Raw genomic sequence first — 22,592 nt, 5'->3', positions numbered from 1 at the left:
TTCACTGCTCTAATCTCGGCACCTTGCACAAAGCCTGACACACAGTATGAATTCAGTAAGTATTTGTTGAATGAATGATCAAATAAATCACGGCGTATCCTTATAATGGAATAATAACATGGCCATTAATAGCTCATGTAAGATATTAAGTAAACAAAGTAGCAGAATAGTATATACAGGACATCTTACTTTTGAGTTATAAGAAGTATATAGATATATGTAGGTGAATGTATGTGCAAAGAAAAGGCCTCAATGGATAGTCACCAATCTACCAACTCCTCCAGAGCTCCCCTCAGAAGTGACACTTTTCTTTTCAGCTTCATATAAATCTGTATATAAATTGCTAGTGCATTTTTAAAATAATAAATCAATATTACCTTTATAACCTAAAAACATCAAAAAAAAATCTGCCATTGATTGAAAGTGTGTCCAGGCTGGGTGCAGTGGCTCACACCTGTAATCCCAGCACTTTGAGGGAGGATGGCATGAACCCAGGAGTTCAAGACCAGCCTAGGCAACATGGCAAAACCTCATCTCTACAAAACTACAAAAATTAGCCAGGCATTGTGGCACGCACCAGTAGTCCCAGCTACTCAGGAGGCTGAAGTGGGAGGATCACCTGAAAAAAGTGTTTCCAAAAAAGAGGCAACCACTGTTCCTAAATGTAAGAAACCTCACGACTGGTCGTACCCCTTGCTAGTCTCACTGTCCAGCATCCTCAGCCACAATTTCCCAGATGAACCATGCTGCTTGAGGCTTCAGGCTCAGCTCCAGCTGAGCTCCCCCATTGGCTCACACACTGGACTCCATTTTTTTTTTTTTTTTTTTTTGGAGGCAGAGTCTTACTCTGTTACCCAGGCTGGATTGCAGTGATGCGATCTTAGTTCACTGCAACCTCCATCTCCCAGGTTCAAGCGATTCTCTTGCCTCAGCCTCCTGAGTAACTGGGATTACAGGTGCATACCCACACCTGGCTAATTTTTCTATTTTTAGTAGAGACGGGGTTTCACCATGTTGGCCAGGCTGGTCTCAAACTCCTGACCTCAGGTGATCTGCCCACCTTGGCCTCCCAAAGTGCTGGGATTACAGGGGTGAGCCACGGCGCCCCACCTGGACTCCAATTCCAATGTTATCTGGACATCACCTTCTTTGACACTGAAGATCAGGGTTTTCCAGTCCATGAAAACCCAAGAACAGATTTCTCTATGATTACAATAATCACATGGTGTTGTCATTATCTACATACTAGGCTTTTCTAGGCAATGATATCCTCCCCCTCCCTGTAGACATTGAAAACTCATTGCTAATCCACATGTTTCCATCTGTTTGCTGTGAGTAGGAGTGTGGAGACAGAAAAGACACGCATACCTCTATTGGAAGCCAGAATAACTCTCATCCAGTAGAAAGGATCTGCAGAATCTGATGACATGATTCCAAACAGTGGGATCTAAAATAGTACACAAAATAGTTTATGAAACTGTATTATATAAGGCTGAGGCATAAGAATCGCTTGAACCCAGGAGGCAAAGGCTGCAGTGAGCTGAGATCACGCCACTGCACTCCAGCCTGGGTGACAGGAGACTCTGTCTCAAAAAAAAAAAAAGTATAAAGTGTGCACTTAATTTACAAGGTATTCACTTACTGTTTGCAATACTTTTTTAAAAACTATTCTTATGTTCTTCAACAAAAACAAGCATATCTTCAAGGTAAAGCTGTTTATTAAAAAGAAAATAAAAAGAAAAACATTCCATCACACAGATAAGGGTTAATAAAAAAAAATTAAAAGAACCAGAAAGTGAAAATAAAAATAAAAACAACCAATCATGACTTGGTGCATTCACTAGTAAATACATCGCTTATGGAGTGTGGTGGTACAACAATGTGAATATTCCTAATGTTACTAAACTGCACATCTAAAAATGATGAAGATGGCATATTTTCTATACTTTTACCACAATTTAAAAAACACTCCCACCAGTAGATTATGGAATATTATACCTGCCTGGTCATAGAATGATTTTGCAAAGCTCTATGTACTAAAGCCAGCCAAGGTCACTGTTCTCAATGTAAGACTGAAGATGATATCCACAATGGAATATTACATGGCCACTAAAAATTATGCTTACTCAATCTGTAATAACATGGAAGAAGTACTTATGTCATAAAACTAAATATAAAATAGCAGTTCTAAACTAGCGGTGATTTTAGCCCCCACCCAAGACATTTGGCAATATCTAGAGACATTTTTGGTTGTCACAACTTGGGGCCAAGGTGGAGACCAAAGTGACTCCATCTTGGATGCTAATCTACCATGTTGACTTCTGCTCAACCCTGGTCTCAGGGATACCTCCTGATTCCTGCTTTATTTACAGTCCTTAGTGTAAGAACATGTACTCGCCATAAATCCTGCCCTGATATCCAAGCAACATTGATGCTATTACACAAATAACAGGCTGTGACACACAGCATTCTTGCACGTTCTGGAAGGCTGCCTTCAATTGTCCTGCACAAAGCACATACACCCTTTCCCTATGATAGATTAGCCCTGGGTCTGGGAGTAAGAATGCAGGCCTTTCCCTGTCTTACTGCTGCCCCAAACTATGCTTCTGTCTGTAAAATCACCCTCTACTGACAAACTGGATTTGTCTCCCTCATTCATTGGTTTCGCAGCTCCTTCAGTGTTTGCGGGTCATTTTGCATATACGGCCCTTCACAGAACAGGGGGTGATGGCTAGTAGAGGCCAGAGATGCTGCTGAACATCCTAAAATACACAGGACAGACCCCCGGGACAAGGAATCATCCTACCTCAAATTCAGGAGTGCGACTGTTAAGAAGCCCTAGTATAAAAACGAAGTACGAAAGTGTATATATAAACTATGACACTGTAAATAGATGCACAGAAAATCAAACTAGGAGGAGATATCTTTTTAAATCCTAAACAGCAATTATCTGTAGATGGTGGGATTAAGGTTGACTTTTTCTTCTGTATTCTTTTCAAATGTATCAAATTTTCCATAATGAGGACATTAACTTTTCATTAAAACAACAACAACAACAAAAAACACCTTAAGTTCAGATTGCTTCCTATTATATAACCCATGTTAAGGATACAGCACTTGGCCTTAACCCCTCCTTAACCATGTGGGGATTAGACAAAGACATTTCAAAAACCTTCTCTATATGAAACTGATTTTTAAGACAGTTACAAAAGATGCTGGCAGCAATTTTAAACAACTCACCTGGTCAACCTAAACCTCTCTGAAAGTCTGAATTTATCAGCTGGGTAATAAAACTGGTAAAGCAAGAAACATGGATATTTTATGTGCACCTGGCAGCTGTAGACACTCTTCATTTAAAGTGAGAGGTAAGGGCCAGGCACGATGGCTCAGGCCTGTAACACCAGTATCTTGGGAGTCCAACGTGGGCAGATCACTTGAGGCTAGGAGTTCAAGACCAGCCTGGCCAACATGGTGAAACCCCATCTCTACTAAAAATACAAAAATTAGCAGGGAGCGGCGGCTCGTGCCTGTAATCCCAGCTACTCAGGAGGCGGAGGTAGGAGAATCGCTTGAACCTGGGAGGCAGAGGTCGCAGTGAGCAGACATCGTGCCACTGAACTCCAGCCTGGGCAACAGAACAAGACTCCATCTCAAAAAACAAAACAAAAACAGCTGGGAGTGGTGGCTCACACCCGTAATCCCAGCACTTTGGGAGGTTGAGACGGGTGGATCACGAGGTCAGGAAATCGAGATCATCCTGATTAACACAGTGAAACCCCATCTCTACTAAAAATGCACAAAAAAAATTAGCTGGGCGTGGTGGCACGTGCCTGTAGTCCCAGCTACTCAAGAGGCTGAGGGAGGAGAATCGCTTGAATCCGGGAGGCGGAGGTTGCAGTGAGCTGAGATCATGCCACTGCACTCCAGCCTGGGTGACAGAGTGAGACTCCATCTCAAAAATAAACAAACAAACAAAAGAAACATTACAGGAGAGTCCATATCAAAATATTCCACAAGTGGAGAGCGGTCACTCTGCCCAACGACCTTCCTTAATCCCCCACAGTTAGGTGCTCTGTGGGAAACAGAGCAAGCCAACCTCCCATAATTAATGGTATACCCTCCTTTCCTGCAGCCAGTAGGATTATTAAAATTGGTTTCTAATTTTATTTCGCTTAGTAAATTCCATAGCTAGAGGATCATGTACAACAACAGGTGGACAACAATAGGAGCCTATTTTCTATGAATCTGTCACAGTTGCAGAGTTCCAAACTTTGCACTATATTTAATATAATAATCAGTTTCAACTTGTTAAGGCACTCTAAGCAGGTGGCCATTAGCCTGTGGTTGTTTCTGTACCCTGAAGTCTCACAAAAGAAAACTGAAAATGACCTTAGAGGATATTTAATTCTGAATGAGTTTCAACCAATCACAGTCAACCAGCCTATTGGCTACACAGAAACCTCTCACTGGAACATAATCAAATGAGGCAAACGCCTAACTGTAGCCAATCAAGTAATTTCTTTACTTCTGCAATTCTTTACTTCTGCTACAAAAGCTCACTGCCCACACCCATGGAGCAGCTCTCGGCCCCTCTACCCATGTTGAGTGCTGCCAGGTTCATGAATCCTTTAATGCTCAAATAAACCCTAAGTTTATCTTGTCTGAAGTTTCTCTTTTAACAAACTTGACAAAATACAGTACAGTACTTAGAAAAAAAAAAGCATTCCATGCCCTAATGGAAACCCGAACTAATCAGATGCAGAAACAGAAAATTAACACCAGGGATTTCCAAACCAAAAACCAAACAAGGTATTTCTGGGGGAAGATGGCAATATGAAATTAAATCACAGCATTTTCCTCCACTGACACATAATAAAACACTTTTTTTTTTTTTTTTGACACGGAGTCTCACTGTCACCCAGGATGGAGTGCAGTGGTATGATCTTGGCTCACTGCAACTGCCGCCTCCCAGGTTCAAGCAATTATCCTGTCTCAGCCTCCCAAGTAGCTGGGATTTAAAGGCATGTGCCAACACGCCCAGCTAATTTTTGTATATTTAGTAGAGATGAGGTTTCACCATTTTGGCCACGCTGGTCTAAAACTCCTGATCCGCCCGCCTCTGCCTCCCAAAGTGTGGGGATTACAGGTATGAGCCACCACGTCCAGCCTAAAATACATTTTTTAAAACATGTAAAATAGCAAAAGCTACCAAGAATGAAAAAAAGCTATGGAAAGAGAAAAAAATCTGTGAAGCAGCCAAACAAGAAAAGGGATTGTCAACTTGAAGCCTGGTGGTCCTGGGGGAAAAACTCCAGACAGCTGAGGAGGAAGGAGACTCAGCACCAGAGCTGCTCCTGACCCTCACAACGGGAAGTCGACAGGATCTCAGACCTCCCACCAATGTTCCAAATCTGGAGGAAGTAAACCGCAGATATTCTTATCTTATTCCCTCCTCTGGATAAGAAGGAAGAGAAACAGCAGCTGGGAAGAAATGGATGAAAGAGAAGACAGCAACCGGCTGAGCCTCTCTGATGGAAGTGAAGTGTAATGGGCTACACTGAATTGAGAATGAAAAATTCTCCCACGACAGGGCAGCAATCTGGAGCCTAGAATGAAAGACACGCCCCCTCAGTCATATGGCAGACAGCTTCTCAAGACAGTTAACAAAATAACAAGAAATACTATACATTCCAAAATGACTAGAAGGGTCCGGGCATGGTGGCTCACGCCTGTAATCCCAGCACTTTGGGAGACAGAGGCAGGTGGATAACTTGAGCTCAGGCGTTCAAGACCAACCTGGCCAACATGGTGAAATCCCATCTCTACTAAAAACGATAAAATTAGCCGGGTGTGGTGTCACGCACCTGTAATCCCAGCTACTTGGAAGGCTGGGGCACAAGAACTGCTTGAACGTGGGAGGTGGAGGTTCCATTGAGCCGAGATCGCACCACTGCGCTCCAGCCTGGGCGACAGAGCTGAGACTCCGTCTCAAATAAAAACAAAAACAAAAAATAGCTAGAAGAGAATATGTCAAATGTTTCTAGTGTAAAGAAAAGACAAGTTATTTAAGGTGATGGATATCCTCATTACCTTGATTTAATCTTTATACATTATACAAATGTATTAAATTATCACATGTACACTGAAAATATATAATCAGTTACACACCAATTAAATAAAATAATTTTTTAAGCGAAGAGAGAGCAGAGTCCAGGAAGCATGTACTGTACTTATCTCAGTTTATCTCACCTCCTACCACTCCCTAAAGAAAACCGGCTAGAATCTCTTTGAGATTCAGAGGAAAGAGAATAAAGAAATCTCCCATACTAGGCAGAACTGCCTAAGCATGAGAAAGATGAAAAGAAACAGTTTGGCAACTATATAAACGTATTAGAGAAGAAATAATGTAACTTAAGATGCATAAATAAATTTATTACATGAAACAGTCATGTGAGGCTGGGCCCATCACAAAAATCAAACAAAAAAGGCCAGTCGCGGTGGCTCACGCCTGTAATCCCAGCACTTTGGGAGGCCAAGGTGGGCAGATCACTTGAGGTCAGGAGTTCGAGACCAGTCTGGCCAACATGGTGAAACCCCATCTCTACTAAAAATACAAAAAAATTAGCTGGGCATGGTGGCTCGTGCCTGTTGTCCCAGCTACTGGAAAGGCTGAGGCAGGAGAATCGAAAAAAAAGAAACAGGCATGTGAAATGTCATTCTTTGTTTTCTTCTTGGATTCTTGAACTTCAGCAGCAAGGCCTAAAATATTTATTATCTGAACCCTGACAGAAGAAAATTCACTGAGCCCCGGATTAGAAGATTCACTATTGTCAAGATGGTAATTCTCTTAAATTGGCCTATAAATTCAAAGTAACACGAATGATAATCCCAGCAGGCTTTCTTGTAGAAACTGACAAGCTGATTTTAAATTCTGTATGGAAATATGAAGGACCTAGAATAGCCACAACAATTCTGAAAAAGAAGAACAAAGTTGGAGTAATGATTACAAACTGATTACAGGACTAAGAAGTGGCTTACAGTAGGATGGACACATACATAGATCAACAGAGAGCACAGAACAGATTTGTGCTTATATGGTTAACCGATTTTCAACAAAGAGGCCTGAGTAATTCAATGGGGAATTTTTCTCAGCAAATGGTGCTGGATACTCATGTAAAAGGAAACGAAAATCAACCCTTACCTCACGCCACACACAAAAATTACCTTGGAACAGATCACAGACCAAAACATACAAGCTAAAACCAGAAAATGTTTGGAAGAACACAGGAGACAATCTTCATGACATCAGAATAGGCAAAAATTCCTTAGGAAGCAAAAACTCTAAGCCATCCAAGGAACAAAAAAAACATAAACTAAACTTCATCAAAATTTAAAACTCCTGCTGGGCACAGTGGCATGCGCCTGTAGTCCCAGCTACTCAGGAAGCTGAGGCAGGAGTATTGCTTGAGCCCAGGAGTTAGAGGACAGCCTGGGCCACATAGCAAGAGTCTGTCTCTGAAAAAAAATAAAAAGAAAAATAGATGTTTTAACTTCTATTCTTCAAAAGACACTATTAAGAAAAAAGGCAAGCCACAGACTGGGAGAAATAATTCATAATACACACATCTAACAAAGGACTTGTATCCAGAAAATGTAAAAATGGTTATAATTCAATGATGAGACAATAATCAATTTTTTTAAATAGGCAAAAGATTTGCAAAGACACTTTACAAATCTGACACTTTACTCTTCTGAGAAATAAACAAGCACTCATAGGCACGTGAAGATATTGCTCAATAGCATTTATCAGGGAAATGCAAATTAAAACCACATGCATTAGGATGACGACTATTTTTTTGTTTGTTCGTTTGTTTGTTTTGAGATGGAGTTTCGCTCTTGTTGCCCAGGCTGGAGTGCAATGGTGCAATCTCAGCTCACCGCACCCTCTGCCTCCCCGGTTCAAGTGATTCTCCTGCCTCAGCCTCCCAAGTAGCTGGGATTACAGGTATTTGCCACCACGCCCAGCCAATTTTGTATTTTTATTTATTTTTATTTATTATTTTTTGAGACGGAGTCTCGCTCTGTCGCCCAGGCTGGACTGCAGTGGCTCGATCTCAGCTCACTGCAAGCTCTGCATCCTGGGTTCATGCCATTCTCCTGCCTCAGCCTCCCGAGCAGCTGGGACTACAGGCGCCCGCCACCACGCCCGCCTAATTTTTTCTATTTCTAGTAGAGATGAGGTTTCACCGTGTTAGCCAGGATGGTCTCGATCTCCTGACCTCGTAATCCGCCCGTGTTGGCCTCCCAAAGTGCTGGGATTATAGGTGTGAGCTACCGTGCCCAGCCCAATTTTGTACTTTTAGTAGAGACGGGGTTTCTCCATGTTGGTCAGGCTCGTCTCAAACTCCCAACCTCAGGTGATCCACCCGCCTCAGCCTCCCAAAGTGCTGGGATTACAGGAGTGAGCCACTGTGCCTGGCAAGATGACTACTATTAAAATAATCAAAAATACAAAAAGTAGACCAGGATGCAGATCAACTGGAACTCCAGAACACGGCTGGTGGAAATACAAAATAGGGCAACCAAGGGCCGGGCGTGGTGGCTCACGCCTGTAATCCCAGCACTTTGGGAGGCTGAGGCAGGCAGATCACCTGAGGTCAGGAGTTCAAGAACAGCCTGTCCAACATGGTAAAACCCCAGCTCTACGAAAAATACAAAAATTAGCTGGGCATGGTAGCACGTGCCTGAAATCACAGCTACTCAGGAGGCTGAGATAGGAGAATCGCTTGAACCCGGGAGGCGGAGCTTGCGGTGAGCCGAAATCGTGCCACTGCACTCCAGCCTGGGCAACAGAGCGAGACTACGTCTCAAACAAACAAACAAACAAACAAACAAAATGGGGCAACCACTTGGAAAAGAGCTGACAATTTCTTATAAGTTGAGCATATATTTACTATAAAACCCAACAGCTGTACTTCTAAGGACTCACCCATGAAAAATATCCACAGAAAGACTTATACATGAATGTTCATAGCAAATTGATGTGTTGTAGCCAAAATCTGGGTACAACCCAAATGTCTAACAAGCGAATGAATGAATAAACTGTGATAACTTCATACATCAGAACAGTATTCAGAAATAAAAAGGAATGAGTTACTGATGTAACGACCATATGAATTAATCTCAAAAAGATTATGAAGTTAGACACTAAAGAATATACTACTGTATGATTCCATTTACATGAAGCTCTAGAAAAAACAAATCAAAGTATAGTCACAGGATGCAGATGAGTGGCAGCCTGGGCCTGCGGAGATTCACTGAGAAAGGTTACAGTGAACTTCGGGGGTGACAGAAATGTTCTATATCCACAGAGGTTGTAGTCACGTGGGTGTACAAATTTGTCAAAACTCTTCAAAATGTACGCCTAAAAACAGGTGTACTTTACTGTATATATATTATACCTCCACAAGGTTGACTTTTTTTTTAATGGTGGGGAGAGGAGTTTCTAAGATGCTGAAAGTCAATGGTAGAAATATGGATGACTATTCTTTTTTTTCTTTGTATTTTTCTTTGTTTCTTTAAACTTCTCTCCTTGACCACTTAAAACAAATTTAAAACAAGAACAGTAGTAAAAGTACTTTAATTATCAGATCATTTCATCCTTCAGAAAGAAAATATAGTTAGGTTTTCTCCAGATTATGTACCTAATCTGTTCTACTGCTTCCCAATATAATTTTTTAAAAGTTCTTACAAGTATTTCGATAGCTTTTCGAACTCCCCAAAAAACCTTGACCTAAATTATCTGGTATGTATGTATGTATGTATCTATGTATTTATTTATTTTGAGACAGCATCTCGCTCTGTTGCCCACGTTTGAGTGCAGTGGCGTGATCTCAGCTCACTGCAACCTCCACCACCTGGGTTCAAGTGGTTCTCCTGCCTCAGCCTCCCGAGTGGCTGGGATTACATGTGCACGCAACCATGCCTGGCTAATTTTTGTATTTTTAGTAGAGATGGAGTTTCACCATGTTGACCAGACTGGTCTCAACTCCTGACGTCAAGTAATCCTCCCGCTTTGGCCTGCCAAAGTGCTGGGATTACAGGCATGAGCCACCATGCCCAGCCACCTTGACCTAAATTATCTTATTTAATCTTTACAATAACCCTAAAACATAGGCAGGCCACATTTTATACTCACACTGTGAACTTAATATGTCTGCAACATTTTATTTGAAAGTATCATTGGGCTGGCTGTGGTGGCTCAGGCATGTAATCCCAGCACTGTGGGAGACAGAGGTAGATGGATGGCTTGAGCCCAGGAATTCGAGACCAGCCTGGGCAACATGGCAAAACCTCATCTCTACAATACCAAAAGAAATTAACTAGGTGTAGTGGCTCGTGCCTGTAGTCCCAGCTAGTCAGAAGGCTGAGGTGGGAAGATCACCTGGGCTTGGGGAAGTCGAGGCTGAAGTGATCACTCCAGCCTGGGTGACAGAGTGAGACCCTGTCTCAAAAAAAAATCAAAAAACAAAAACAAAAAAACCACTATCATCAAATTTTAGTAATTTTTAAACACAGTACAACCCAAGATTCTAAAAATTTGGTTTTAGTTTGACCCTTTCCCTGCAAAAGAATTGAAAAATTAGCCAGACATGGTGGGGCACACCTGCAGTCCTACCTACTAGGGAGGCTGAGGCAGGAGGATCACCTGAGCCTAGGAGTTGGAGACCAGCCTGGGCAACATAGACCCCGTCTCTATTTAAAAACAAAAAATGCCAGATAAAAAAGGGTGCGGTGGCTCACGCCTGTAATCCCAGCAATTTGGGAGGCTGAGGCAGGTAGATCACCCGAGGTCAGGAGTTTGAGATAAGCCTGAACAATACAGCAAAACCCCATCTCTACTAAAAATACAAAAATTCAGCTGGGCGTAGTGGCTCACGCCTATAATACCAACACTTTGGGAGGCTGAGGAAGGTGGATAGCTTGAGGTCAGGAGTTCGAGACTAGCCTGGTCAATATAGTGAAACCCCATCTCTACTAAAAATACAAAAATTAGCTGAGCTTGGAGGCATGCACCTGTAATCCCAGCTACTCAGGAGGCTGAGGCAGGAGAATCACTTGAACTGGGGAGGCAGAGGTTGCAGTGAGTCGAGATCATACCACTGCACTCCAGCCTGGGCAACAATGTGAAACTCCATCTCAAAAAATAAAATAAAGAAAAATACAAAAATTAGCTGGGCATGGTGGTAGGCACCTGTAGTCCCACAGCTACTCGGGAGGCCAAGAAAGAAGAGTCACTTGAACCCAGGAGGCAGAGGTTGCGGTGAGCCGAGATCATGCCCCTGCATCCAGCTTGGGCGACAGAGCGAGACTCCATCTCAAAAAAAAAATTAATAATAAAAAATAAAAAGGATAATAATGCTCAATATATTGAGCTCAATATATTCTTTATTTTAACAAAAAAAATTCTCAAATTCTAACCAATCAAAACCTTAGAACAATGGTACAGACATTTATTTAATAGTATAGTTACATACCTGACAACACACTAAGAAAATGAAGAGCGTTATAGCAGTCCATAGAACCTTCTCTCTAAACTGGATCTGTACAACAAAATGTAAAGAATCATCAATCAAAACCAAGAAACAGCAAATTTTTGGGGGGCAGCAGAGTTTTGAGGTTATTCTTTGGGGCCTAATTCACAGAAATTGGGAATGTCCATTATGTGTTATAAAGGAAGCATTTTTGTTTATTAGGTACAAAGTTTTACAAACATTTTTTTCTCTCTCATATATACACACACAAGCACACATATATACAGACACACATGCACAGATGCTTCTTGATGACTGGATAAAGAAGATATGCTGTATATAAATAATGAAATACTTCTGAGCCATGAAAAGAATGAAACCATGTCCCTTGCAGCAACCTGGATGGAACGAACTGGAGGAGGTTATCTTAAGTGAAACAACTCAGAAGTGGAAAGTCAAACACTGTGGGCTCTCACTTAAAAGTAGGAGCTAAACAATGTGTACACATGGACATAGGGTATGGAATGACAGAAGTGGAGTCTCCGAAGGGTACAGGGGTGGCAGGAAAAGATGGATGATGAGAAATTACTTAATGGGTACAATGAACGTTATCTGGGTGATGGATACACTCAAAGCCCAGACTTCACCACTACATAATACATTCATGTAACAAAACTGCATTTGTGCTACTTATATTTGTACAAATTTAAAAAGAGAAATATGTTCTAAAAAATTAAGCTTATATTTTTTTAAATCTACTTTTACTGAGGAAAGAATTTTCAAATCTAGATTTTTCAGTTTCTCTTTTACTTCAAAATTTTTACCTTAAATATTTTTATTTTATTATTATTGTTTTAAATTTTACTTTAAGTTCTAGGATACATGTGCTGAACGTGCCGGTTTGTTACATAGGCAGACGTATGCCATGGTGGTTTGCTGCACCTATCAACTTGTCGTCTAGGTTTTAAGCCCCGCAGGCATTAGTATTTGTCCTAATGCTCTCCCTCCCCTTTCCCCCTACCCCCACAGGCCCCTGTGTGATGTTCCCCCTCCCGGTATCCATGTGTTCTCACTATTCAGCTCCCATTTATGAGTGAGAACATGTGGTGTTTGGTTTTCGAAACAGCAAATTTAAAGCACAAATCCACACAAAAACGTAACTAAAGTTCCCCATCGTGACATCCTATTATTCACTCTTAAATGCCCCTTTTTGAAGTACTATCCTAGGTAGATTTTTTTTCTTTTTTTTTTTTTTTGAGACAGAGTCTCGCCCTGTTGCCCAGGCTGCAGTGCAGTGGCGCAATCTTGGCTCACTGCAACCTCTACCACCCCAGGTTCAAGCGATTCTCCTGCCTCAGCCTCCCGAGAAGCTGGGCCTACAGGCGCACGCCACCATGCCCAGCTAATTTTTTTGTATTTTTTAGAGTCGGGGCTTCACCATGTTGGCAAGGATGGTCCCCATCTCTTGAGCACCTGCCTCAGCCTCCCAAACTGCTGGGATTACAGGTGTGTCACTGTGCTGGGCCTAGATTGTTTTTTAATGTCCCTTTCACCTCAGTAGCAGCTACAACAAACAGCTGAACTTCCTAAATACAAGTTTCTTTACTTTTCATAAAAAAGGTAATTTAAATACAGGCAGTTCTCATCTGCATTGTACGGTGTTAAATGAAACTGAAAAGGAGCCAAAGCAAAGCAGGGATCGAACGTGCACGCGATTCGGTGAACACTGCACTGTGCGAAGGTGGGCCTGCTGGTGACAGTGCCATATGAATATTTTATAGACTGCAAAGCCAGGGTTTCTCAGGATGCCTTAAATGTTAATGGAACAACTATTTTTACAATCTCAAAGCAATAAAAAAATACTTCTAGCCGGGCGCGGTGGCTCACGCCCGTAATCCCAGCACTTTGGGAGGCCGAAGCAGATGGATCACAAGGTCAGGAGAACGAGACCATCCTGGCTAACACGGTGAAACCCCATCTCTACTAAAAATACAAAAAAATTAGCCGGGCGTGGTGGCGGGCGCCTGTAGTCCCAGCTACTCGGGAGGCTGAGGCAGGAGAATGGCGGGAACCCGGAGGCTGGAGCTTGCAGTCAGCCTTGATGGCGCCACCTCACTCCAGCCTGGGGGACAGAGCGAGACTCTGTCTCAAAAATAAATAAATAAATACTTCTAAATCAAATGGTAAGTTTAAAATTCTTTTACCTATCTCTATGTCCCTATTCCTGTTAGTTTGATGAGAAATTTGTAGTTTGATGAAGAATTTCTAGAAATTGGCCAATCTAGGATGAACAATATTTCCAGAATTTAAATACCTTCACTCTGAAAGTTTGCAATGATGGAAGAACGATTTGACCCAGTCACAGTATCTTCTGAATGCATTCCTGTCATTTTTCTTTCCAATGAATGAATCAAGAAATGGGAGGTATATATTTGTGCAAATGCAATTCATTTACATAAAACAGTTGTACTCATCAAAACCTATCCAGCAGACTGGGTTATTTCTAGTCCAGTAGGTGACATCATTAGCAAACACAATACACACCCAATACTACAGGATTTATAAAGGATCACTACAGACAGGAGAATACCCGGTCTTAACTAACACACAGGCCGAAGAAACACTTAGTTTGGAAATGTCACAACTTAAAGAACAGTCATTTTTGAAAGCATGAGTTAATCTATCTAGATTTAAACAGATTTATATTAGTTTTATTCACTTTGTGCCTCTTGCAAGGAGGATGAGCACCAATAGTTTTCCAATTACCAACAGAGAAGGACTGAGGAAAGGAAATGAATTTTGCTGGTTTCATAGGACAAGCCCTTGAGCTACCCTCTATATTACTAAAATATTATACTTACTTTCCTTTCCGGTTTCTGAATTTCTGGTAGAACTGCACAGAATGGTTTGATAACTTCTAAAAATTTGACTGTAAAAAGAAAAAGAATAAATGTTCCTATTATTATGAAGTTAAAAAAAGATCTATCTTTCTAGAAAATCAAATACAAAGATTCTCTTTCACCAGCAATTCACCCCACCCCTAAGCCCCAAATTAAATCATCATACTGTTCTCCATTTCAAATGACACGTAAAGGAAGAGATATCATTCCAGGGACAAAGAAGTCCAAATGGTTTGATGGCTGGTCAGTAGAAGTGAAGCAATCCAAGCAACCTTTTTCCAGAACTTTCTTCCTCACACTTGTATCCAATCATTTTACATATACAGAAAGGGGGCTGTTCAAAGGGCATCACGACGTCAAAAGGGAGCAAATGTACTCTACCGTGGTACCCGTGAGACAATGCATGACAGAAGAAAGCAGGTATCAGAGGAGGAAGACAGGAGGGTGCCTTCTGCACTCAGGAAGCACAACGGGAAATGGGCTCTTCTGTAGAGAACTGCCTTAAACAACTGAAAGATGCCGAAATGCATAGGTGACAAAAAAATCATGGAATCACCTCCTATAGTTAACTTTTTTTTTTTTTTTTTGAGACAGAGTCTCGCTGTGTTGCCCAGGCTGCAGTTCAGTGGCACGATCTCGGCTCAGTGCAACCTCCGCCTCCCAGGTTCAAGTGATTCTCCTGCCTCAGCCTCCCGAGTAGCTAGCATTACAGGTGAGTGCCACCAAGCCCAGCTAATTTTTTTATTTTTACTAGAGATAGGATTTCACCATGGTGGCCAAGCTTGTCTCAAACTCCTAACGTCAAGCGATCCTCCCATCTCAGCCTTCCGAAGTGCTGGGATTACAGGCATGAACCATGGCACCTGGCCCTTATAGTTAACTGGTTTGTTTTTGTTTTTTGAGACGGATTCTCCCTCTGTGGTCCAGGCTGGAGTGCAGTGGCGCCATCTCGGCTCACTGCAACCTCTGCCCCCAGGGTTCAAGCGATTCTCCTGCCTCAGCCTCGTGTATAGCTGGGATTACAGGCGCACGGCACCATGCCTGGCTAATTTTTATATTTTTCGTAGAGCTGGGGTTTCACCATGTTGGTCAGGCTAGTCTCGAACTCCTGACCTCGTGATCCGCCCGTCTCGGCCTCCCAAAGTGCTGGGATTACAGGCGTGAGCGGTACCCGGCCCCTGTAGTTACCTTTTTAAAGTATGTAGGCCATGCGCGGTGGCTCACGCCTGTAATCCCAGCACTTTGGGAGGCCGAGGTGGGCAGATCACGAGGTCAGGAGATCTAGACCATCTCGGCTAACACGTGAAACCCCGTCTCTACTAAAAATACAAAAAAAAAAATTAGCAGGGCGTGGTGGCGGGCGCCTGTAGTCCCACCTGCCCAGGAGGCTGAGGCAGGAGAATGGCGTGAACCCAGGAAGCGGAGCTTGCAGTAAGCCCAGATGGAGCCACTGCACTCCAGCCTGGGCAACAGAGCGAGACCCGTCTCAAAAAAAAAAAAGGTATGTAATGTCTGTTTCATTTCATCAGACCACATTTCATTGCCTAGTTACTCTCCCAGGTAATATAAAAGTGCTTGTGTAAAATAATCAACCCAGAGAATTAACAATTACATTTCATCAGAAAGTATTGTTTTCCCAGACTACTCTTATAATATATAAAGGTAAGATAAATCAAGGTTCTTTAAGGATAGACACTGTCTTCTGGCACGGCTTAAGTCAAGTCCTGCCAGAGAACTGGAGGGTGAAAATGACAACCTCTCAAGCTTCTGTCCTTTGCCAAAGGGTCTGCAATGTGGAGAAAGACAAGCCGCAGCTAGGTATTAGTTAGGCTCTGCGGCTTTTCTTCCCCTACAGACACTGGATTCTATATACCAACATCCCAAAATTGTCTTAAAGCTGAAGTGAGTGATTACGTTTCCGTAGTTGCCTAAAGTTGACTATATTATCTTTTTTAAAAAAGCCTCTACAAATGATGGGCAGTCACTGATGTATGTTTGTTTATTTCGAGACGGAGTTTCGCTCTATCGCCCAGGCTGAAGTGCAGTGGCATGATCTCCATTCACTGCAACCTCCACCTCCCGGGTTCAAGGGATTCTCCTGCCTCAGCCTCCTGGGGAGCTGGGATGACTGGCGCCCACCACCACACCAGGATGATTTTTATATTTTTAGTAGAGATGGGGTTTCATCATGTTGGCCAGGCTGGTCTCGAACACCTGACCTCGGGTGATCCGCCCTCCTCGGCCTCCCAAACTGCTGGGATTACAGGCGTGAGCCTCTGCGCCCCACCAGTCACTGATGTTTGACAGAAGGATTAACTAATTGTCATGGGCAGATGTTTGTTACCCAAGTACTATTAGGTTGGTGCAAAAGTAACTGCGGTTTTTGAGACGTAATTGAAAACCGCAATTACTTTTGCAGCAACCTAATACTTTGGATTTTCTGGAAAGTAAATCTGCATTATGAAAGCATTCATCGCTAACGCGAAACAAGCATCAATCACATCAGGAGGCTTCCTAGAACCTCTCCATCCCTTTTCCTCTCCACCTCAATCCAAGCCACTCTCAGATTTCTTGACACTTTATGATCATCTGTAAGGGGTATTCATGTTCAAGCAAAGCTTTTGGCTGCCCCCTGTCTATCCTTGTGATGCAAAATTTTACCAAGGGTCTCTCCTACTCCTTTCTAATTTCCCCCAAATGTCCACTAGTTGGCCAATGGGTGCCCTGCTTGGGTATGCACGACCCATTCATCCAACGAACATCTTCACAGCTATGCAAGTAGCTACGTGCACATATGTGGGGTTGAGTGTTAGGGGGAGGGCCCTGAAAAACATTCCTATAACATAAGGCCTTGTCCCTAAGGCTTATACAACCTTACAGTTTTCACTAAACGCTACAGAATGAACAGTTTAAGGAAAACGCTGTGTTACCAATGCACACTCCTTTCCTCCCTAAAACACACGCCATGCATCACTTTTTTTAAAATTAAACGAGTTAGGGAGCTTTATTCAATGCAACATGCCAAGGAAAGATGACGAGGGAATAAAAACACGGGATTTCTTTAACTCCTGAAAAATTAAAAAGTGGTCCAGGTTCACCCGGTGCCCTAACTCCCCGCCCCCAAAACCAATGGCCTCCCAGCGCCATCCTCGCCCTCTTTCAAACGCAAACCCCGGGCCTCCGGGTCCCGGTACCCGCCGGGCAAGGCCTCGCACGGCTAGGGGAGCCTCGGCGGAGGCCCCCGGCCCGTGCCCTCCGCAGAGGCCCGGAGCGGCCCGCGCATCCCCGGCCCCCGCGACTCCGAGCGAGCGCCAGCCCCACCGCCCGCAGCCCAGGCGGGGCCTGCGTTCCCAGCCAGAGTCCCCGCTCCAGCCGCCGCTACTCACTGCCCATGGCTGCTGCTGGGGAGGCCCAGGGGGAAACCGCGGCCTCGGCGCTGCCTTCGCTCGGCTCCCGCGGCTCGGGCCTCGGTACCGGCTCCCGACGCGATCCTACCGGCCCCGCGCAGGCTCCGCCCAACCCCGCGCAGACTCCGCCCTTCGCCACCTGACCCGCGCGCCCGACCGGCCCAGCCCCGCCCCCAGGCGGGCCGTTGGCCGACGTCCGCTGCGTTGCCATGGTGACCACTGGCGCCGGGGCAGGGCGGGCCCGGGCCCGGGACCCGGGACCCGGGAGGCGGGGCCGGCGCGCCTGGGGGCAGGGCTCGGGCGGGCAGCCGTGGGGCGTAGAAGCCGCGCAGAGGCCAAGGCTGCGGGGTTCTTCGTCGTCTACAGGCTTTCGCGGCTCAGTGTGGAGAACCCGCCGTTTCCTTGCGCCCCACGGCCGACCCAGGCCTCCTGGGCACCCTTCGGGGAGGCCGCGATCTCGGCGCCGCCCAAGTAGCGCGGGGAACACGGTTCTGGCCCCGAGGCCTGGGACTGAGCCGCTGAGAGCGGACGGGACCGAACCAATCTTATTTTGCTTCCTTCTTTTTTTTTTTTTTTTTTTGAAACAGTCTCGCTCTGTCGCCCAGGCTGGAGTGCAGTGGCGCTATCTCGGCTCACTGCAAACTCCGCCTCCCGGGTTCACGCCATTCTCCTGCCTCAGCCTCCCGAGTAGCTGGGGCTACAGGCGCCCGCCACCACGCCCGGCTAATTTTTTGTATTTTTAGTAGAGACGGGGTTTCACCGTGTTAGCCAGGATGGTCTCGATCTCCTGACCTCGTGATCCGCCCGCCTCGGCCTCCCAAAGTGCTGGGATTACAGGCGTGAGCCACCGCGCCCGGCCGCTTCTTATCGTTATCTCTTGGAAGTTTGTAAAAATTTGTGACACGTCGTTGTGTATAGTTAATAGTTATGAACTCCCCTGTCTCGACGTAAGCTAGGCCCCTCCGTCTTCTCCAAAATACAGAGATCAGGATCGTATGCCTCCTACCGTGGAACAGTTTTCCTGAAGCCACTGTTATCTTTTTTCTTTTTTTTTAAGAGCCGGTCTTGCTCTGTGGCTCAGGCTGGAATGGAGTGCGGTGGCACAATCATAGCTCACTGCTGCCTCGAACTCCCAGTCTCAAGCGACTTGCCCACCTCAGCCTCCCGAGTAGCTGGGACTAGCAGGTTTCCGCCACCAAACTCACCCAATTTTTGTATTTTTTGTAGAGATGGAGTCTTGCTATGTTGCCCAGGCTGGTCTCGAACTCCTGAGCTCAAGCAATCCAGCTGTCTCAGCCTCCCCAAGTGCTGGGATTACAGGCATGGGCCACCAAAACCGGCCTCAATAATCTGTTCTAATGTTCAGATCTATGTCCATGAAATAAATTATATATTTCGGGGGGGTGTGCAATTTAGGTCCAGCTTGCATGAGTCTCTGCTGTACTTGAGGTCAACTGGGACAGCCCCAGGGCTGGGGACTGGAATGATCACGTGGCTCCCTCATTCCCCAGTCTGGCATTGGGTGCTGGTGTCAGCTCCAGCACCTCCAGATGGCTTCTCCAAGTGGCCTGGGCTTCCTCACAGCGTGGCAGCTGGGATCCAAGGGATGTCCTCAGAACTGAACCAGCATCTTTTACTGCATTGTGTCTGTAGGGGCAGCCACAAGTCGTAGGGACACCACCTCTAGGGGAGATTGTGGCAAGATTCTGGAAGAACATGTGGGATTCAAAATACCGCTGTGGGAATTTTTGGAAAATCCAATCTGCCACAGTAATAATCTCCCATCCTGTTAATTCATCCTTACCTCACTCTACTTTGTATTAGTCATTTTTATACTTGCCTAATCTCCCCTGATATGCAGTAAACTTCTAGATAGAGTGGTCGTTCTTACTTTTTCTACTATGTACAATAGCCTACAAAATGATTGACTTAAGTGCAGTTTTGACACTCAATTATGAGCTAATTTCATGAATGCAATATCCTTTCAATAAAGATGCACTAAATTCCAGCCTGGGCAACACAGTGAGACCACGTCTCTATGAAAGGTAAAAAAACAAAAATCAGCCGGGCATGGTGGTTTGCGCCTGTTGTCCCAGCTTGTCAGGAGGCCTCAGGAGGCTGGCTTGAGCCCTGGAGGTAGAGGTTGCAGTGAGCTCAAATCGCACCACTGTACTCCGGCAGTAGGGGGTGGGGCAGAGGTTGCAGTGAGCTCAAATCGCACCACTGTACTCCAGCAAGGAGGCGGGGGTGGCGGGGGGAAGATGCACTAAATTGAAAATATCACAGAAGGTGAAGAGTATCCTGTGCCTCTTTTTACTGCCTATTTCTGGGATAGTTCCATGGTTCAAGTAAGAGCCTGGGAATGAGCTTTGACACTCTGGATAAACTTTGTGAATTACCCTTCCACCATTCTTTTTTTTCTCTTTGAGACAGAGTCTCACTTTGTCACTGGGCTGGAGTGCAGTGGCCAATCTCAACTCACTGCAACCTCCACCTCCCAGGTTCCAGTGATTCTCATGCCTCAGCCTCCTGAGCAGCTCAGATTACAGGCACATGCCACCCTGCCTGGCTAAGTTTGTATTTTTAGTAGAGATGGGGTTTCACCATGTTGGCCAGGCTGGTCTTGAACTGCTGACCTCAAGTGATCTGCCTGCGTTAGCCTCCCAAAGTGCTGGGATTACACACGAGCCACTGCTCCTGGCCCCTTCCACCACTGGTTCTACCACTACATGCCACCTAGGGCTTTTCCTTGTTTAACTGCAATGTGCCACCTAATCTACATCCCTCCAGACTCTCAGTCTACCTTGATCTTTCATTGTTTTAGCACATCCAACAAGAAAATGTCTCCATGTATTAAATGCTTTGTCTTCTCAAATAGATTGTTAGCCCATTGAGGACAGTGGGCAACCCATTTTATCTTTTACTTCTGTGTATTTCTAAGGTCCATAAAAATGTAATATAGGGACTATATGTCCAATAAAGTATTTATTGATGAAATACCATTTTACTCTTAAAAGGTCATTTCTGGTGTTCAGTTCAATTTTAGCTGGATCCCCATATGAGTCAAAGAAAACAGGAACACGACACTAAAGTAATATAAATACTTTTTTTTTTTTTTCTTGAGACAGGGTCTCACTCTGTCACCCAGGCTGAAGTGAAGTGGCACTGTATCAGCTCATTGCAACCTACGCCTCCCCAGTTCAAGCACTCTGCCTTCCTTATCCTCCCAAAGAGCTGGGATTACAGGCATGGGCCACTGTGCGCCCTGTTTAATTTTTTATGTATTATTATTTTTCACAGTATGGGTCTCACTGTGTCACCCAAGCTGGAGTGCAGTGGTGAGATCATAGCTCACTGCAGCCTCAAAGTCCTTGGCGCAAAGGATCTTCTCACCTCAGCCTCTGGAGTTGCTGGGACTACAGGTACGAGCCACCGGTCTGACTTAAATAATTTTTAAAAATTAGACTGGGTGTGGTGGCTCATGCCTGTAATCCCAGCACTTTGGGAGGCCAAGGCGGGAAAATCATTTAAGGCCAGGAGTTTGTGACCAGCCTGGGCAATATAGCAAGACGTCGTCTCTATAAGAAAAAAAATTTGTTTAATTAGCAGGGCATAGTGGCAGGCACGTTAGTTCTAGCTACTTGGGAGGCTGAGATGGGACGATCACTTGAGCCCAGGAATTCGCGGCTGCAGTGAGCCGTAATCGTGCCAGTGCACTCCAGCCTGGGGGACAGAGTGAGACTCTGTCTCTAAATAAATAAATAAATAAATAAATAAATAAATAAATAAAATTGCAATTGGCAGTGAGGAAAGGAGTCTGCTTTAGACTGTGCTTTATCAGATTTAAATAAAATGACAATGAATTACTATTTCTATAGAGTAAGAGCTTTTGGGGTTTTTTAATTGATGAATGCTAGATGTACATACTTTCAAGGTGCATGTGATAATTTAATACATTCATATAATTTGTAAATATCAAATTGGTGTATTTGGGATATCCATCACCTTAAATATTTGTCTTTTCTTTATGATAGAACCATTTGAATTCTCCTCTAGCTATTTCACAATGTATAGTAGATATTGTAAACTATGGTCACCTACTGATTAAACTATGGTCACCTACCGATCCATCTAACAGTAGGTCTTATTTCTTCTACCTAACCATATATTTGTACCCATTAATCTACTTCTTTTCATCAGCCCACCCCTTCCCCACCCAACCTCTGATACCACTGATCTACTCTCTATCTTCATGAGATCCACATTTTTTTTTTTTTTTTTTTGAGACGGAGTCTTGCTCTTGTCACCTTGGCTGGAGTGCAATGGCATGATCTCAGCTCACTGCAACCTCTGCTTCCTGGGTTCAAGCAATTCTCCTGCCTCAGCCTCCCCAGTAGCTGGGATTTACAGGCATCCACCACCACACCCGGCTAATTTTTTGTATTTTTAGTAGAGACAGGGTTTCACCCTCTTGGCCAGGCTGGTCTCAAACTCCTGACCTCAGGTGATCCACCCGCCTTGGCCTCCCAAGGGGCTGGGATTACAGGCATGAGCTACCGTGCCTGGCCAAAATCCACTTTTTAAGCTCCCATGTGAGTGAGAATATCCAAGTTTTGTCTTTCTGTGCTTGACTTATTTCACGTAACATGATGACCTCCAGTTCCATCCATGTTGCTACAAATGACAAGATTTTATTTTTTTAAATGGCTGAATAATATTCCATTGTGTATATGTAACTTATTTTCTTTAAT

The 22,592-nt window shown here is 44.3% G+C and overlaps 2 protein-coding genes across 2 annotated transcripts in view; both read right to left on the bottom strand.

Annotated features, from left to right (window-relative positions):
• The window catches only part of SEC61A2 (SEC61 translocon subunit alpha 2), a 38,877-nt gene extending 20,872 nt beyond the window's left edge, over positions 1-18,005 (bottom strand). The window contains exons 1-4 of the mRNA XM_034929948.4: positions 17,821-18,005; positions 14,396-14,463; positions 11,538-11,603; positions 1,369-1,447 (exon numbers count right to left, since the gene is read on the bottom strand). Coding sequence (XP_034785839.3) covers positions 1,369-1,447; positions 11,538-11,603; positions 14,396-14,463; positions 17,821-17,827 — 220 coding nt within the window. The 5' untranslated portion in view covers positions 17,828-18,005. The remainder of the gene's footprint in view (positions 1-1,368; positions 1,448-11,537; positions 11,604-14,395; positions 14,464-17,820) is intronic.
• A 62-nt stretch (positions 18,006-18,067) lies between these two features.
• DHTKD1 (dehydrogenase E1 and transketolase domain containing 1) overlaps positions 18,068-22,592 on the bottom strand; it is a 66,004-nt gene continuing 61,479 nt past the window's right edge. Inside the window, exon 17 of the mRNA XM_063607633.1 lies at positions 18,068-22,515. Within this exon, the coding sequence (XP_063463703.1) occupies positions 22,474-22,515 (42 nt within the window). The 3' untranslated portion in view covers positions 18,068-22,473. The remainder of the gene's footprint in view (positions 22,516-22,592) is intronic.

Source organism: Pan paniscus, chromosome 8 (assembly GCF_029289425.2).
Source record: "Pan paniscus chromosome 8, NHGRI_mPanPan1-v2.0_pri, whole genome shotgun sequence".
Lineage (NCBI taxonomy): Eukaryota > Metazoa > Chordata > Mammalia > Primates > Hominidae > Pan > Pan paniscus.
Note: the sequence above shows the minus strand (reverse complement) of the source record. Positions and strands in the feature narration are given on the sequence as shown.